At 38.9% G+C, this 18,789-nt stretch overlaps 1 protein-coding gene across 1 annotated transcript in view; it reads right to left on the bottom strand.

Annotated features, from left to right (window-relative positions):
* Window positions 1-1,342: 1,342 nt before the first annotated feature.
* Window positions 1,343-18,789, bottom strand: part of LOC106136425 (pregnancy zone protein) — a 38,075-nt gene continuing 20,628 nt past the window's right edge. Inside the window, exons 13-30 of the mRNA XM_060949724.1 lie at window positions 18,188-18,357; window positions 17,681-17,827; window positions 16,866-16,973; window positions 16,480-16,676; window positions 15,239-15,321; window positions 14,305-14,423; window positions 13,402-13,540; window positions 12,632-12,756; window positions 11,968-12,090; window positions 10,782-10,972; window positions 10,019-10,167; window positions 8,777-8,937; window positions 7,466-7,649; window positions 6,528-6,685; window positions 5,253-5,370; window positions 4,385-4,578; window positions 3,210-3,939; window positions 1,343-2,421 (exon numbers count right to left, since the gene is read on the bottom strand). Of these exons, the coding sequence (XP_060805707.1) occupies window positions 2,282-2,421; window positions 3,210-3,939; window positions 4,385-4,578; window positions 5,253-5,370; window positions 6,528-6,685; window positions 7,466-7,649; window positions 8,777-8,937; window positions 10,019-10,167; window positions 10,782-10,972; window positions 11,968-12,090; window positions 12,632-12,756; window positions 13,402-13,540; window positions 14,305-14,423; window positions 15,239-15,321; window positions 16,480-16,676; window positions 16,866-16,973; window positions 17,681-17,827; window positions 18,188-18,357 (3,236 nt within the window). The 3' untranslated portion in view covers window positions 1,343-2,281. The remainder of the gene's footprint in view (window positions 2,422-3,209; window positions 3,940-4,384; window positions 4,579-5,252; window positions 5,371-6,527; window positions 6,686-7,465; window positions 7,650-8,776; window positions 8,938-10,018; window positions 10,168-10,781; window positions 10,973-11,967; window positions 12,091-12,631; window positions 12,757-13,401; window positions 13,541-14,304; window positions 14,424-15,238; window positions 15,322-16,479; window positions 16,677-16,865; window positions 16,974-17,680; window positions 17,828-18,187; window positions 18,358-18,789) is intronic.

Raw genomic sequence — 18,789 nt, 5'->3', positions numbered from 1 at the left:
CGGTTTTGGGTAGGTACTCTAGATTTGATCAAGAAATGTTCGTCTAGGCCTAAGATAAAAGCACTCGCTTCTGTTGTATCCGATGACGTAGCCAGAGATTACGTCCCAATGAAGTTAACCACACGAGTATTGATAGTTCTAACGTACCTACCTACGTTAGGACTATTAATACTCGTGTGGTTATTATATTGAGTATATTCAGTACCGCCATTCAGTGTGCCGTGTGGTTCCCGGCACCAATACAAAAAAGAATAGGATCACTCCATCTCTTTCCCATGGATGTCGTAAAAGGCGACTAAGGGATAGGCTGACAAAGTTGGGATTCTTTTTTAGGCGATGGGCTAGCAACCTGTCACTAGTTGAATCTCAATTCTATCATTAAGCCAAATAGCTGAACGTGGCCATTCAGTCTTTTCAAGACTGTTGGCTCTGTCTACCCTGCAAGGGATATAGACGTGACCATATGTATGTATGTATGTATATTCAGTACTTAAGCGTAACAAATTTATGTAACACTAGCTGTTGCCCGCAACTTCGTCCGGCTTACCTCTATAAATATACGGTTATTCCAATGTCTTAAGCTATTCAACTGCATGCAAAGTTTCATAAATCCCGTTCAGTAGTTTCTGCGTGAAAGAGTAAAACGCTCACAAATCCTCACAAACTTTCTCATTTATATTAGTGGGCTAACTAAGTCTTCTACCTCGGCTTTAGTCCCGGTTGCATCCTCACATCTCAGAAAAGGAGCCTGGGGTACGCCTTTGATCATGGATTAGTCAGGGTGAGTCAGGTTTTATACATGTTCGCAGGTAAACCTTACCCGAATTGGATCGATCATGGTTACACATTCAGTTGCCCGAATGTGCAGGTGCTGAATGTGTCTTGTTGTCGATGATGTTTTCACTCACCGAAAGAGCATCGGTTAGTATTCAAATTAATGTACATAACTTTTAAAATAGTCATTGGTACATGGCCGAGGTGGGATTCGAACCTGTGCCTTTTTCGCATCACGCATTTTAACCGGACACCTTATCAAATTCAAAATTTTTATTCATTATTATAGGATACTATCAATCATTGGTTGACGTCAAATATGTAAATTACTTAAAACTAAGTTTATTGCCGCTTCCAAGGCATCAGTGCAGAAGAAACGGAAACAAACTGCACTGCAGCATTTTCTTCGACCACCGACGCTCTAATCACAATGAAAGGGTAAATAAAAAAACAAATTTTAAATAAATACAAAATTTATTCACAGCCTAAATAAATTGTGGCAGCTATGAAGTTCAAATACGAGTACAATAATTAAATGCAACCATTTTAATTAAACCTAAATTACTTAAACAATAGTCATGGATTCTTTAAAATACTCATTCTAAATATTAAGTTATTTACATGGAAGTGCTAATAGTAAGTACATACATACTTCATGGATATAGTATTACGTAGTACTCAAAATAACATTGTTCTATATTTAATCGTAATGTCAACACGCGTATTAATTATTTACAAAAAACTTACACAAACATACATACATATAGTGACGTCTAAATCCCTTGCGGGGTAGACAGAGCCAATAGTCTTGATAAGAGTGTAAGGCCACTTTCAGCTGTATGGCTGTAGAATTGATATTCAAATAGTGACAGGTTGCTAGCCCATCGCCTTAAAAAATAATTCCATGTTTATTAGCCGACCGAGTCGGCTTTTACGACATCCACGGGAAAGAGATGGAGTGACCCCAGACTGATCCATAAGTTTCGAAAATACTGGAAGGCTACGTTCAGCTGTACTGCTTATGATAGAATTAAAATTAAAATTGTGACAGGCCAAATTTAAAAAAATATATTTTAATAATATTGTATGTATACGCGAGATCCTCATAATACACATACATTATACTTAGATAATATCGAATTGTTTTAAAAATAACATCAAAATTTTTAGAATAAAACCACAAACATTGAACACTAAAACTTTACGTAGAAGAACATACCCAGCCGTAATAAGAATTTAAAATTTCTACTTTTCTTACGGATCAAATTGAAATATATTAAATGTTTTCACTTTAGATTTCTTTAATAAACCACAAACATTCATAATCACATCTTTATCCCTTACGGGGCAGACAGAGCCAACAGTCACAAAAACACTGTTAGGCCACGTTCAGCTGCATGTTTAGCTTAATATTTTAACTCATATTTTTTAAACCTTCTATGTTTCGCTCTTGTTCAAAAAGTCGCTCGGTACGTCTAAAAAAAACATGTTGGCATGTTTTTTTATATTATCCGACAGGCGAGTTATATCTTCTGTAGTTCCTGTAAGGGTTCTGGTGGTGGAAGTAGTAAGGGAGTACGCCTCGTGTGGGGTGGTAGCCGAAACCACGGTACATATCTAGCGGAGGCAATCTGGGAGGCGGAACACCTAGAAGATTTAAAGATTTTGAGAAACCCTGAAACACGTTACGAGTCTTACGGTTTTATAAAAGGAAATGAAATGAAAATGACTTAATAGGGACAAAAGCCAGGAGGATGTAGGATAAAGAATAAATAAATAAATGTCTTCTTCTTCCCGGCTTTAGTCCCGGTTGCATCATCCTCTGGAGAGGAGCCCGGGGTAAGCTCTTGACCAAGGATCCTGGATTGGGTGAGTCAGGTTTTTACACGAAGCGACTCCCGTCTGACCTCCGTAACCTTTGCAGGGGAACCTAACGCGTATTGGATCATATGATTACACATCCAGTTACCAGAATGTGCAGGTTTCGTCACTATGTTTTCCCTCACCGTAAGAGCATCGGTTGGTTATCAAACTAATGTACATATTTCGAAGATAGTCATTGGTACATGGCCGCGGTGGGATTCGAACCGGTGCCATTATGCGCAAGCGCGTTTGACCAGACCGATTCGACCACTGACATTTAACATTTCAATAAATTAGCATTTGAAAAAAGCTACAAACTACCTAAGCACTTTTGCTAGCGTCCATTTTAAAGAACACAACGGAATGGTCTTCAAAACGGACACAGAATCCTTTTAAAGAACTGAATGAAATGCTCCTCAAAACGCCCCCTACCCCAAAAAGGTGCTGGTACTTCTCCCAATCACATCGACCTCTAGTAACAGAAGTGCACCAGCTGAAGAATCTCTTCTTTCTCTAATTATTTCATTTACTCTAAACGTTAAGTTGTTTACTTCTAATAAACCTAAAATTACCTGGTTGTAAAATCGATGGCAATGTTCCAGCGACGAAGTTTTCTGGCGGGAGTACAACAGCAGGAATCGGTCCTTCGATTCCTGTGGGCACGTCCAAATCCCTGTCAGAGTCAACCACGTGGAAACTTGACAAATTCGGATTGTCTTTCTCAGATTCCGGTATCATATCTTGCCTTTCTTTTTCATCATCCCTCTCTTCTATTCTATGTTTATTTTGAGTTTTCACTTCAAAGTCATTCCTTAAAAGACCTTGTTCTAAATCATTTTCTAGAGTTTTAACATCTTGTTGGCTATTCACTGGAATTTTAACATCTTCTTTTTTAACTTCATCTAAATTGCTTGTTTCTTCACCATTATTATCAACCTGATGCGAATCTCTTACTTGAAGATCGTTAAATTCTGTATTATGCATTACAGAGTTATAATCGTCCATTACAATATTATCTGATAATTGTGTTCTGTTAGCGTATGGATTATCCGTTGCGATATAAACTATTGGTGTAGTGTTTATGGTTTCAGTTGTTGCAGCTTGATCTTGTGTTAAATTATCGGCGTACAAAGGATCGTCCAGAGGTATACCTTCAGGTATATCTTCGAATGAGTATTCATGCATTATGACTAGTTCGTCGTCTTTAAGTGACTTTGCTTTAGCGTACAGGTTATCTGAGGAGTGGTATTCATTGGTTTCTGTAGTTATTCTCGGTGGACATTCTTCGGGAATCGTGTACATCTGCAAAAATAATTTTAAGTGAAAAATAACTGTTTATACTGCTGATACACATTCAGCTATGAATGAGCAATACTTATTCAGATATAATAACATAACAGAATCGTTATTAAATTGAAGATATCATCTGTCTCAGGACAAATGTCTATATGGAGACATATGCCTTAATCTACAGCACAGAATAAAACAGACAAACTCCAAGAGAATGTTGATGCTTGCTCTGTTTCCTTTAGAGTTCCACAAGGAAGCATTTTGGGGCTCGTTCTATTTTTGCGTACCTTTACATATAAATAGATTGGTCTCACTGCTCATACCGCTAGAATCATTTAGTAAGCGGACGACATGACTATTAAAATTTATTAAAAATAGAATAGAGGATTGAATTAATTTTCATTGATGACATATTTTAATTAAATCATAAAAAGCTTCGCATAAATAAAGATCTAACCTGAGTATCATTAACCGATGGTGCATAATAGTCCATAACCCTAGCATATGCTGGCCTAGTCCTGGTCTTGGGTCCTATGGCGTGTATGGAGTAGCAGCGATGCCCCCCGCTCCCCAGGGAGTCGCTGCCGTCCCTACTCGCCAAGTACAAGGTCGCCCGCCCACTGCTAGTGGATACTTCTATACGGCGTAATACTGCGAATGAAGAAATTTTTAATTAAACCCATTTTGGCGCTTATTTCATTTTCATATTACAGATTTTTTTTCAAACATTTGTATTCCTTTCTCATCTGTCGCTATTCTTGTCGCCATACATTTATTTAATCAATCAATAAACACCATTATAAAGAGAATAGATTTTTAGTTTTGTATGTTTGTAACGAATAAACTCAAAAACTACTGATCCTATTTTAATGAAATTTGGACCTTTATAAATAACTTAGGTCACTTTTTCTCTCGAAATTCCCACGGGAACGAAGTCCCGTGAAAAAGCTAGTGTTTTATAAACACTTACATGTATTTGTTTGGTGTAGCTGAGAATAAAGCAATGTAACATCAGCCGTGTACCCGACCTGGCAAAAAAGTCTTCTAACAACGCCATCTCTGGCAAGGCTCTTGGTAATACCACGACACCATACATTCTAAGGTTTAACCTTTGTTTTTAATTTTTCTTAAATCTTACATTATAATTCGACATGATTTTTCAATATTTGATGCCAACAATTTAAGTTTTTATTTTTTCAGCAATCAATTCTTAATGGTGTGGATCTTATAAATGGAAATTCGACATGATTCTCATTTTTTTTAAATACTTATGTTTTTTATTTTAAATGTAGATTAATAAATTACTATAAGTAATAAATACTTACAATCATTTGTTTGGTGTAGCTGTGTATAAAGTAACGCCACATCGGCCGTATACCCGCCCGGCAGAGATACTTCCAACAGCGCCATCTCTGGAAAGGCTCCCACCCACACGACACACGCCTGTCGGAGGTTTCATCTTGTTTAAGCGTAGTATTAATTAATTGCATGAGATTTCGGTAGCTGGCACTAGGTAATTTTATAAAAAGAATGACTGGACACTATTTATACAGGGTGACTTTTAATTCAACTGCATAAATTTAACTGTTAAGTGTACTCATTTAAAGGATATTTAAAAACGTTAAAAGAAAAATATCGGTTCATATTACAGAAAATACGAAAAAAAATAAAAGTATAAAAATCCACGATCCTAAATAATCATATCACCCCGGCCGGCGGAAAAGCGACGCGTAAGATTCAGAGGTCAACGACTCTGTACTTTACTTGATCTTGATACTAGAAAAATAATTTATTGTTAAGACATTTATTTACATGTTTAGTTTTAATTTATTTTTATAGTATTGCTCTTTAATGAAGCGTGTGACGTTGTTTTTAAGGGTTTTTTAAATGTGAAAATGATGACGTTTAATTTAAATAAAAATAGGCTTAAACAGCTCAGAAGCATGGGTATAGTCTATGTTTAAAAGGATGCAGTTGTTTTAAATGTTACCCTGTATAAACATCACCTCCTTATTCTAGGTCTTCTACCTCTTCCTCCTGGCTTAGTCTCGTTGCATCCTCACCACTCTGGAGAGTAGCTCAGGCTATGCCTTTTACCATGGATCCTGGATTGGGTGAGTCAGGTTTTTATACGAAGCGACTCCCATCTGATCTCCGCAACCTTTTGCAGGGGATTGCTTTGGGAAAGACTGATAAGAAACCCAAGTTTATAAGCCTATCTCTTAGTCGCCTTTTACGACATCCATGAGAAAGAGATGGAGTGGTCCTATTCTTTTTTCTATTGGTGCCGGGAACCACACGGTCCCTTTTTAATTTTAATGCAACATATATTCCAGACTGTGGCCGCGACTCCGTCCGCGTGAAATAGGTATTTTGGGCATCATTCCTCAAGGGTGAATAATTTTCTCCGTTTTTTTCACATATTTCTTTACTCTTTATAGTTGCAGCGTGATGTTATATAGTCTTAAACCTTTCTCGATAAATGGTCTATTCGCAAAAATATTTTTTCAATTCGAACCAGTAGTTCCTGAGGTTAGCGTGTTAAAACAAACAAACAAACAAACACACTCTTCAGCTTTACAATATTAGTATAGATTTACCTCAACAACAGCGGCACAGAAGCAAGCTGTGTTGTTGCTGTCACAAGCGAACTGTCCGTCCGTGTGCACGTTGATTTGCACCGACAACTGTTTGTTGTTGTAAGTTGATGACATGGTGTTGTAGGAGCGAGTGGCTTGGACGAGGGCGCACCCGGTTCCTGGATGTGGTAATGTTAATTGTTTTCATTATCTTACTAGCTGTACCCGCGACTTCGTCCGCGTGGAATAGTTATTTTGGACATTATTGAAGCCCTCAATATGCTATTTTGGATGAAGTAATGTTAATTGTTTTCATTATCTTACTAGCTGTGCCCGCGACTTCGTCCGCGTGGAATAGTTATTTTGGGCATTATTGAAGCCCTCAAGATGCTACTTTGTTGCTACCGAACTTAAAGATTTTTTTAATTCCGTAGGCACAGATATTAAGGTAGGTACAGTAAGGTCTAAGAATACTTATATAAATCTTGAATTCGATTAGAGCACTTGTGCCATTTAGGTAAAACGTCGCAGGTCTAGCGAGATAATTTTAAAATTCATAGAATAACTATAACCTTTATAAGGATTAGTTTTGCTATAAATATATACAGGACAAATTACACAGATTGAGTTAGCCTCGAAGTTAGTTCGAGACTTGTGTTTCGAGATACTAACTCAACAATACTATATTTTATAATAAATACTTAGATAGATAAACATCCAAGACCCAGACCAATCAGAGAAAGTTCGTTTCTCATCATGCCCTGACCGGGATTCGAACCCGGGACCTTCGGTGTCACAGACAAGCGTTTTACCGCTGCGCCACAGAAGCCGTCAAAATAAAATTAACTAATAGAATAACTACAACTTTTATTAGGACTATGTTTAAGAGAATATCAAGGAAAGTAAATCTGATCTATTCTATTCATTATGTTCTTTAATCCTCGCATTTACGACATTACCTTTGACTTCCACATCCAATTGTTCGCTGACCTCCACCTTGGTGACCTCCGGCACTTTGACCCCCGGCTTCAGCCTGACCGTTCTCACAGTGTGACCACTCTTAGCGGTCACTGTGAGGTTCGCTACGGGCAGTGGTTGGATTGACAGCCATGTTGTCAGTGCTTCTAAAGCTACCAGGGTGTCCTGGAATATGATGGGTTTTAAGCACATTTTTATTTTAACTTCGTAAGTTTCAATTTGTATAATGATTGAAAGTTACATTATCTTCTTTTAACTTTGTTCTTTCACGGGAAGAACGTATTGAAATCATTAATTGTGTAGATATTTATTCACGTTTTTTTTAAATGTAGACAATCTGCATTCATCTATGGAAATCGACATCTGTATTTGTAAATTGACGTCCGGTGAAAATGCTGCAATGTAGTTTGTTTCGCCGCTTCTTCTACAACGTTTTGGGACCGGTAGTAGGTATAATTAGATTTAAGTTATGTAACGTCGATAAGTGATTACTTTTTTCCTATTTTGAAAATAAATCTATTCTTTTCTAACTCTAGTGCCATTTTTGACGAACCAAGAGTGGTAAAGTCGAGTAAATACAACAGGTAACTTCCGACTCACCTATTTCACACATAAAAACCTATGTGGCCACATTACTAACGTCACACGCTATCAGTCAATCACAGCGAAGAATGCGACGCGCTCGGCCAATCGCAGCTAAGAGTCTAAATCGCGCAAGCAAACATTTCATAGACTGGCGAATTAATATATTCTCTATCTCAAAAGATCTTCTTCTCACTGGCTTTAGTCCCGGTTGCATTCTCCTCTCTGGAGAGGAACCCGGGTTATGACTTTGACCATGGATCCTGGATTGAATAAGTCAAGTTTTCACACGAAGCGGCTCCCGTCTGACATCCGCAACCTTTGCAGGTAACTCGTATTGGATCATATGGTTACACGTCCAGTTGCCTGAATGTGCAGGTTTCCTCACGATGTTTTCCCTCACCGTAAGAGCATCGGTTAGTATTCGAACTATTATACATAACTTTGAAAACAGTCATTGGTACATGGCCGAGGTGGGATTTGAATCTGTGCCTTTCACGCATTTTAACCAGGCACCTTACCAATTCGACCACCGACGCTTTTGGAAAGCCTGGCGAAAATACTTTTTAATTTTACTTTTATACATACATACATATGGTGGTTGAGATTCAAATAGTGACAGGTTGCTAACCCATCGCCTAAAAAAGAACCCCAAACTTAGTCGCCTTTTACGACGTCCATGGGAAAGAGATGGAGTTTTAGTTTTGTACCTGTGTAGAAACGAATCCACCGGCAGGGTTCGCCTTGGTCGCCAGCCATCTCACGGCTCCCCTCGCTTCATTCGCGAAATGAGACTCTCGTAGTCTTTCAGAACATAAAGACAGAGCTAACAGGGCGTAGCCTGTTGCTTCTATCGATGTTGACAGACTGCCTGGTAATGAAGAAAAGTTATTAATAATCTCATACACATATTGTCACGTCTATATCCCTTGTGGGGTAGACAAAGCTAATCATTTTGAAAAGCACGACAGGCCAAATTCTGTTTGGCTTTATGATAGAATTGAGATTAGACAATAGAGCTTGGTTGCTGCCTATCGCCTATAAGAAGAATCTCTAGTATATTCGCCTATCCCTTATTCGCCTTTAACGACATCTATGGGAAACTGCCTCTTTGACGGCCTCTGTGGCGCAGCGGTAGTACGCTTGTCTGTGTCACCGGAGGTCCCGGGTTCGAATCCCGGTCAGGGCATGATGAGAAAAGAACTTTTTCTGATTGGCCTGGGTCTTGGATGTTTATCTATATAAGTATTTATTATAAAATATAGTATCGTTGAGTTAGTATCTCGTAACACAAGTTTCTAACTTACTTCGAGGCTACCTCAATCTGTGTAATTTGTCCCGTATATATTTATTTATATTTATTTATTTATGGGAAAGAGACGGAGTGGTCCTATCCTTTTTCCATTGGTGCCGGTAACCACACGGCGGTTCTCATGGTACGAAAAACTTCATATATCGCGTTGATAGTCTACGATTTTAACAAAATCCTAGCTTGTTTATACCTGGGTTATTTTAGACTCATGTTTAAAGCCTCTCAGAAAATACGAATCGAATTTACTTTAAAATATTATGTTACGGGAAAAATGTTCTTAAAAACAAATGCAACTAAAACTCCACTCTTTCTGAACTAATTTAAAACTGTATATTTTCATTTACAATTACATTATATATATGTACATTATCGATAAAAAAAATGGGACTTATATGTTAACAATTTTCTCTTCAACTTGTCTCTCGATCGTCACTTTTTTATTTTTGTTCTGTCTGAAAATTTTATTTTTTTATTTGTGGCCAGTTGCAAACATAAAAAGGTTGCTTATTTCTAAACAGAATGAGAGAAGCATAATTCATCCAACAGGATCCCCTAGCCGGTCTCGTCATGGGATCCCCATGAGTAAAGTTAAGAAAAGGAGACAAAAGGAAAAAAAGAGCTTAAACAAAGATAAACTTACTAGTTTCCCACCAGACAAATTCTCCGCTCCGCTTGGCCAACTTCAGAAGTTTCGCCAGTTCCCTCATTTCTTCGTTATCTTCAAGACCAGCTGCCTTCCTGTTCTCTATCAGACTGGCTTCGTTGGTCTTCCTCAGGTCATCTTCATACCTTGGAGTAATACTTAAATTACTTGGTAATTGACTTAATAGCTGAACGTGGCCATTCAGTCTTTTCAAGACTGTTGGCTTTGTCTACCTCCGAAAGGGATATAGACGTGACCATATGTATGTATGTAAATTACTTGGTGATAAGCGGACCGCTGGTTTACTCAACGGTCATTAACCCATAGGATAAAGATAAGAGGAAACGTTTCTCATTGGACCCTCGGTGGCCGAATCAGTAAGCTGCCCGGTTATAATGCGTGATGTGCAGAAAGGCACAGGTTCGAATCCCACTTCGGTCATGTACCAGTGACTATTTTCGAAGTTCTGTACATTATTTTGAATATTAACTGATGCTCTTACGGTGAGAGAAAACATCGTGAGGAATCCTGCACATCAATGTGTAATCATGATCGATCTAATACATGTTAGGTTACTCTGCCAAGGTTGTGGAGGTCAGATGGGAGTTGCTTCGTGTAAAAACCTGACTTACCCAACCCAGGATCTATGGTTGCAGGCATACCCGTGTCATCCTCTCCAGAGTGGTGATTATGCAACCGGGACTAGTGGAATATGTTTATATGCCCCTCTGTGCAAGAAGAACGATACAAAGAATCTCACTTTCTGAGCTTCATAAAGGTGTAAGCCAGCAGCGCCTGCGCATACGCGCCGGCGCCCGCGCGGCCCGCGCCCGGCGGCAGCGCGCGCAGGCACGCCAGCGCGCCGCGCGCCGCGCGCCCGCCCGCCGCCGCGCTCAGCACGTACGCTGTCAGCGCCACGCTTGCGATTTCCCCGTCTTCGGTCAGACCGCCCTGGATGGAGATAACGCTGATGATTTCTAGTCAATCATATACTTCATTAGTCTTGTGGCGCCATCTTTACGTCACAAGTCACAACAACCAATCAAAAATAGCGAAGAGTCTAAATCGCGCAAGCAAAGATTTCACGGATTGGAGCATATATACAACCTCCGACGTAACATCGTCGGAGCCGCGGTTCCCCGGGCATAACAGCCTAGCCTAGCGGAAGATCTTTATTGTGGCACAAATCATCGCTCCCGCTACAGTCTCGTCTTCATCTCGCGTATATTTGCTAGTGTCAGGATTTCACGCACGCCGCGTCGCTACCTATTTTAGTACACAATCATCAATCATCGCGTGCTATCATTCAATTATTATTATCAATAAACTTATCATTCAAATCCAATCATATCAATCAACTTCTAACAACCCAACATGTAAAGTTTAGACATATAATTATATTTTGAGCGTGGAATAAATATATGCAGATTAAGTTAGCTTTATGCATTCGTGAGATTATTTAAGACGCATCTATGACGTAATGGCGGCTGACTGTCACACTATAGGTGAGAGTGTGTGCGTGAGGCGTGTATATATACAGTGGGACGGGGCATACTATTGAAGCTTCATTTTGCCGTGTAGTAAAGCTCCGTCTGCCTTTTTTTCTTCGTCTATGGTAGGGTTGGATAATTCTAACGTGACAATCTGTGTTCACTTTCTCGAGCCTAAGCTTTCCTCATTAGGCATGAAAACTTAATAGCAGATAGTGATATGACACAATCATTATATACGTTCTAGAAAAAAAATCTGAACTTTTTACATTCCGTAGAAAGTTTTAAAAAAGATTAATTAATTTTAGTTTGTAATTTTCTTTTTTTCTTGCTTTTTATAAGTATTAAAGATTTTTAAATATTTTATAGATTAAAAAAATTAAGATTTAGTTAAATTTGAATTCATTTTAATTAAAGTTTTAAAAAGATAGTCCATTTCAATAATCGTTCATTTACCTTAAGCTCTCTGTGGAACACCTGCCCTTCATTTCTGAAGCAGCCATTTTCCATTTGTTGCTTGAGAAGCCATTGTTCCGCCCGGTCCAGGGCTGGGGGGGATGGCAACCCTGGGGAGAGAATCTGGAAACAAACGAGAGATCCGCATCACACGATCATTAACACTTCGTACCATACAGCATGATCAGATGAGAAGACATAAATACTGTTCAACTTTATAATTTTTCTAAGAACGAGTCGTTGATATAAAAGTACTGTATATGAATACATAATTATATACATACATATAATCACGTATTGCGGGGTAGACAGAGGGCCCTCCACTTAACTCTACCGACAAGAGTTAGCTCTTAAATTTACGGAAAATGAAATATGTTAAATGGATCTTAAGTGTACGTTGAATCTAAATAAGTATTCTCTCTTTCACATGTCTACTCTAAGTTTGGATAGTTGTGAAGTTGACGTTGTCGGAGAAAATACTGCAGTGCAGTTTGTTACCGCTTCGTCTGCACTGACGCTTTGCAACCGGCAGTAAACTAAGTTTTAAGTAACTTATTTGACGTCCACCAATGTTGTGAAACCAAAACATATGACAATTATTAAGTGATATTGAAATGTCACAATAAAGTTTTAAATTTGCATTTTGAATTTCAATAAATGTTACCTCATGTGCTTTCCTCAGGTATTTTAGAGAGAATGCCGTCAGCCAAGTGGAAGGCGTCGCGTCTGATGCGCCGAACGCACTGAACCCTCCAAGTGGATGCACGTATTGTAGTTGACGAGTGAATCCTGAAAGTGAAATAATTATAGCATTTATAGATGGCCTCTGTTTCGCAGTGGTAATACGCTTGTCTGTAAATTCGGAGGTCCCGGGTTCGAATCCCGGCCAGGGCATGATGAGAAAAGAATTTTTTTCCGATTGGCCTGGGTCTTGGATGTTTATCTATATTAAGTATTTATTATAAAATATAGTATCGTTGAGTTAGTATCTCGTAACACAAGTCTCAAAGAACTTACTTCGAGGCTAACTCAATCAGTGTAATTTGTCCTTATATTATAGCATTTTTTCATTCATTCATGTCATCATATCTTCTCACAAAGCCTTGTAGTCAGACATGATTTATTTTTGAACTAGCTGTGCCCACGACTTCTTCCGCGTGGAATAGTTATTTTGGGCATCACCGAAGCCCTCAAGGATGAATAATTGCCCCCGTTTATTTTTACATTTTCCATTATTTCTAAGCTTCTTATAGTTGCAGCGTGATGTTATATAGCCTAAAGCCTTCCTCGATAAATGGGCTAATTAACACAAAAATAATTTTTCAATTCGGACCAGTAGTTCCTGAGATTAGCGCGTTCAAACAAACAAACAAACGAACGAAAAAACTCTTCAGCTTTATAATATTAGTGTAGATGCTGTTAATACTCGTATACCTCTGGCCACGTGTTCCCTGGCCGCGGCGGCTGCTGGTGCCTGTGGGGGGAGCTGCGCGAGCGCAAGCAGGTTGGTGGCGAGGCGCGCCATGTTCTGCTCCCCGCAGCCACGAGGCAGCTGCACCAGGGCATCGGCGTCCTTGAACATACATACATACATACATTTAGTCAGCCAGCAGCCTTGAATAGACTGATATTCGTTCAGCTGTTCGGCTTGATGATAGAATTGAGATTAGTATAATGTTTGCAGGTTGCAATCTCGAAGAATCCCAAGAGTATATAATAAGGGCAAATAGTGTGAAGAGTATAGAGCATGCTTTGTAACACCTATAATTGTACCGCATTTATAGCAAATAAAGTATTTGTATTTAGTAAAAGCCTATCCCTTAGTCGCCTTTTACGACATCAATAAAAAAGAGATGGAGTGGTCCTATTCTGTTTTCTATTGGTGCCAGGAATCTTCTTGATTTATAACTTATATACATTAACATATCAATTGCATCATTAAGTCATTTTTTTCATTAAGCAAATTCAAATTGAATTTCAGTCTTTTGACGACTGTTGGCTCTGTCTAACCCCCCAGGAGATATAGAGGTGATTATAAGTTATATTATAATAAACAGTCTGGAGAAGGACAATAGATGACGCTGTACCCAAATCTGCCACTCACATCAACCACAGCCAACAGATGGCGCTGTACCCAAATCTGCCACTCACATCAACCACGGCCAACAGATGGCGCTGTACCCAAATCTGCCAGTCACATCAACCACAGCCAACAGATGGCGCTGTACCTAAATCTGCCACTCACATCAATCACGGCCAACAGATGGCGCTGTACCCAAATCTGCCACTCACATCAACCACAGCCAACAGATGGCGCTGTACATAAATACAAATTACCGCCAACAAGGGCCCCGAAATGTCGCCCACGGCCCACAGCACCAGGCTCTCGGTGCCTGGCACGGCGTCCACTCGCGGCCAGCTCCAGCTCATCCTGGAACTGCTGGACTCTATGGATCCTGGAGTCGATTATATTATATGTTTTATAATTGTCTAAAACAAGAAGTACATACATATAGACACGTTTGTATCCCATGCGGGGTGGACAGAGTCAACAGTCTGACTGATAGGCCACGTTCAGCTTTTTGGCTTAATGATAGAATTGAGATTCAAATAGTGACAGGTTGCTAGCTCATCACTTAAAAGAAGAATCCCAAATTTATAAGCCTATCTCTCAGTCGCCTTTTACGACATCCATGAGAAAAAGTGGTCCTATTATATTCTAGTCCGGTTCCTATTAAGTGGTTTTATTGGTGCCGGGACCCACACGGCACTATAAAACAAGTAGTTCAGCATATAATTTGAATCAAGTTTATGTTCAACAATAAAACGAAGAAAGGAAGGTAAGAACAAATTAATGGTGCTTAAATAATTTAAATAAGAGGATGCAATCTTAAAGACATGATAAGGTTTAAGTTAAGTTTTGTCGGCCTCTGTGGCGCAGCGGTAGTTCGCTTGTCTGTGACACCGGAGGTCCCGGGTTCGAATCCCGGCCAGGGCATGATGAGAAAAGAACTTTTTCTGATTGCCCTGGGTCTTGGATGTTTATCTATATAAGTATTTATTATAAAATATAGTATCGTTGAGTTAGTATCTCGTAACACAAGTTTCGAACTTACTTCGAGGCTAACTCCAATCAGTGTAATTTGTCCCATATATATTTATTTATTTATATTTATTTAAGATGATAAAAACTTCATCTTCATCACAGGAACAAGTAAAATAGACTTAAATACCTCATGAATCTAAGTAGTATTTACTTAAATTGTGTTACCTTCGGCACAGAGCAAAGCAGACTGGTGATCGTGTATTGGCACGCCTTCTGGATCTACCGTGATCTGAACGATGACTTCATCACTGTTAAGAAAAAAAATCATTTATACAGACATACCTATACAGTCCAAATTCAGAAAAAAATAATGTTCTTTTCAAAGACGTAGAGAAAAAGGCAGACCAAGTTTCACTCACGCTTATATCCCTAGCGGGGAACACAGAGCCTACAGTCTTGAAAAAACTGAAAAGTTGCGTTCATTTGAGATTCAAATAGTCAAATAATAGGTTGACAGTCCATCGCCTACAAGAAAAATTATCGCATCTTAAATTTGCATTTAAGATGCGATAGCTACAGTTAGCGTCGCTGACAGCATCGACTCTTTCGAAAACTGTGATAGGAGATGGCACTTTAAAAAGAAAACTGTATTTGAAGCCAGTCTTGGACAACTTAAGATAGTGACGACTGCCATAAAGCTCCCCAAACTCTGGTAACAGCTGGAAGTTTGAATAGACAGTAAATCTGAAGCTATAAAAGGCAGTATACCTGAATCAATCATAGAAATTGAGCTACAGTTAGCGTAGGTGATAGCATCGACTCTTTCAAAAACTGTGGTAGGAGATGGCACTTTAAAAAGAAAACTGTATTTGAAGCCAGTCTTGGACAGCTTAAGATAGTGATTACTGTCATAAAGCTCTCCAAACTCTCTTAACAGCTGGAAGTTTGAACAGACAGTATATCTGAAGCTAGAAGAGGCAGTATACCTGAAGCTAGAAGAGGCAGTATACCTGAAGCTAGAAGAGGCTGTATACCTGAAGCTAGAAGAGGCAGTATACCTGAAGCTAGAAGAGGCAGTATATCTGAAGTTAGAAGAGGCAGTATACCTGAAGCTAGAAGAGGCAGTATACCTGAAGCTAGAAGAGGCAGTATACCTGAAGCTAGAAGAGGCAGTATACCTGAAGCTAGAAGAGGCAGTATACCTGAAGCTAGAAGAGGCAGTATACCTGAAGCTAGAAGAGGCAGTATACCTGAAGCTAGAAGAGGCAGTATACCTGAAGCTAGAAGAGGCAGTATACCTGAAGCTAGAAGAGGCAGTATACCTGCAGCTAGAAGAGGCAGTATACCTGAAGCTAGAAGAGGCAGTATACCTGAAGATAGAAGAGGCAGTATACCTGAAGCTAGAAGAGGCAGTATACCTGAAACTAGAAGAGGCACTATACCTGAAGCTAGAAGAAGCAGTATACCTGAATCCAGTCCTAGTAGTAGAATTACAGTTGGCGTCGCTGACAGCATTGGCCCTGATGCTGAGTCTAGCGGATCCTGGCAGGCGAGCGCGGATGTTCACGTGCCTCGCAGTGGAAGCTCTTGGGGAAACACAAGCGGTCTCTATGTAGTTGATGGGCCCTTCCAGGTGGGGGTCGGTGAGGATTTGGATTTGAACCTGTTAGAAAAGTGTTAAACAAAGTTATAAAAGAGAACTTTAACACGGTAAATTTTAGTGGTGAGTTTAACAAGATAAATTCTAGTGGTGACGATCGTTTAAAGAACGTCGTGAACTACATATTAAAAATTTAATGAAACCTTTTCTATCAAAGAAGAAAATCAAAATAAACATAATCTCAGATCTTACACTTAGAGGTTCGTAAAGATAGTTGAAAAGGCGATATCTGACGATAGTGGAGTCTCCTCGACGGAGTCTTCGTGGACTGTCAGCGTGGATGAAAAATTCACGAAAGACCTGTAAAAGTAAATAATAACAGATAGATAGATAGATAAAGCTCTTTATTGCACCATAAGAGTAAAACATACAAAACAGCACAAAACAGATGGAGATGGTACAAAGGCGGACTTATCGCTAATGCAATCTCTTCCAGTCAACCTTTGGGCGGAAGGAAACCAAACAAGAAGAAGATTAAAATGTGAATGGATTTTAATTTGAATGAATTATTGAATTAATTTAAATTAATTGAATTCATAATGAATTAATTAAATTAATTATTGAATTAATTAAAAAATAATATGAATTTATTATGAACACATCCATTTGAAGGGACATCTTGAACATATTAATAATTGTCATATCTTTTGGTTTCACGACATAAGTTGACATCGAATAAATTAACTTAAAACTAAGTTTTGTGCCGATTCCAAGGGTATCTGTGCAGGAGAAGCGGTAATAAACTGCACTGCAGCATTTCAATTTAATAATTTTAAATACGAAGCAAAGATATGACATTTACGCTCCGGTGTTGCCAACTGCTAAAAGAAGGTTAAAGAGAATTCATCACTATGTATGAAAAGAAAATTGACGAAATTTGTAAAGAAATTTCTTATTCTGATGTCAATGTCATTCACTTTATAGATTAGAATTAATTAATAAAAAAAAAATTTGATACAAAATTTTGGCAAATCTTAGCTATTCTGACAAAAACTTGGCTGGTATACCTGTAAAGTCGCAGGAGCAGACAATGCTAATCCTGTCTTGGTGAGGCAGATGGTGTTGGCTTCGAACTTGCTGATGGAGTCTGGAGCGCGGGCCGTTACAACTGTTGAGCTATTGGCACCAACATCCACTAGGCGCCAAAGCCAAGCCTGAAATGACCCGAATAATAAATAAATACATACATACATATGTATATAAAATCACGTCTTGATAATTTGCGGGGTAGACAGAGACTGATTGACCACTCAGTCTTGAAAAGACTGATTGGCCACGTTCAGCTGTTTCGCTCAATGATAGAATTGAGAATCATATAGTAAAAGGTTAATAGTTCGTCAACTAAAAGAAGAATCCCAAGTTTATAAACTTATCCCTTAGTAGCCTCTTACGACATCCATAGGAAGGAGATGGTGTGGTTTTATTCTATTTTCTATTGGTGCCGGGAACCACACGGCATATAGTAAGATAAACTACAATAAAATATGACGCATTTAGAAAAATGAAATCTTTACCTCAGAGAAGTCACTCCTTGGTACTGTGGGTTCGTCGTCCATAATAGCGGCGGGGACAGGGTCACATTTCCTCGGAGTCATGTCTCCGCCAACCAATCTCACTCCAGCCGCAGCGAGCCAATGAGATGTGAGCTCTAAACTTGTTGAAGGTAGGCCTGGTGAGTCTGTTGCTGGAATTGAAAATTGAATGGCTTATTATCTAAAACCCGTTTAAAACGTCATTATGAGAGACATTGAAGACGAAATTTAGTTTAACCAAAGAAAATATCATAGTACATACTATTTATAAATTCATTTAGTCATTCATATTGTTGAAATTTGGTAGATTCACAGATAGGGTTACAAACTTGGGATTCTTTTTTAGGCGATGGGCTAGCAACCTGTCACTAGTTGAATCTCAATTATATCGTTAAGCCAAACACATACATACATATGGTCACGTCTATATCCCTTGCGGGGGAGACAGAGCCACCAATCTTGAAAATACTGATAGGCCACGCTCAGCTGTTTGGCTATTGTTTAAAAAAACAAAAACGCTTTGTACGTGCTGTACAATTGTATTAAACGAATGGACTCCTCCTGACTGCCCATGATATCAATAT

This window comes from Amyelois transitella, chromosome 19 (genome assembly GCF_032362555.1).
Source record: "Amyelois transitella isolate CPQ chromosome 19, ilAmyTran1.1, whole genome shotgun sequence".
Taxonomy (NCBI): domain Eukaryota; kingdom Metazoa; phylum Arthropoda; class Insecta; order Lepidoptera; family Pyralidae; genus Amyelois; species Amyelois transitella.
Note: the sequence above shows the minus strand (reverse complement) of the source record. Positions and strands in the feature narration are given on the sequence as shown.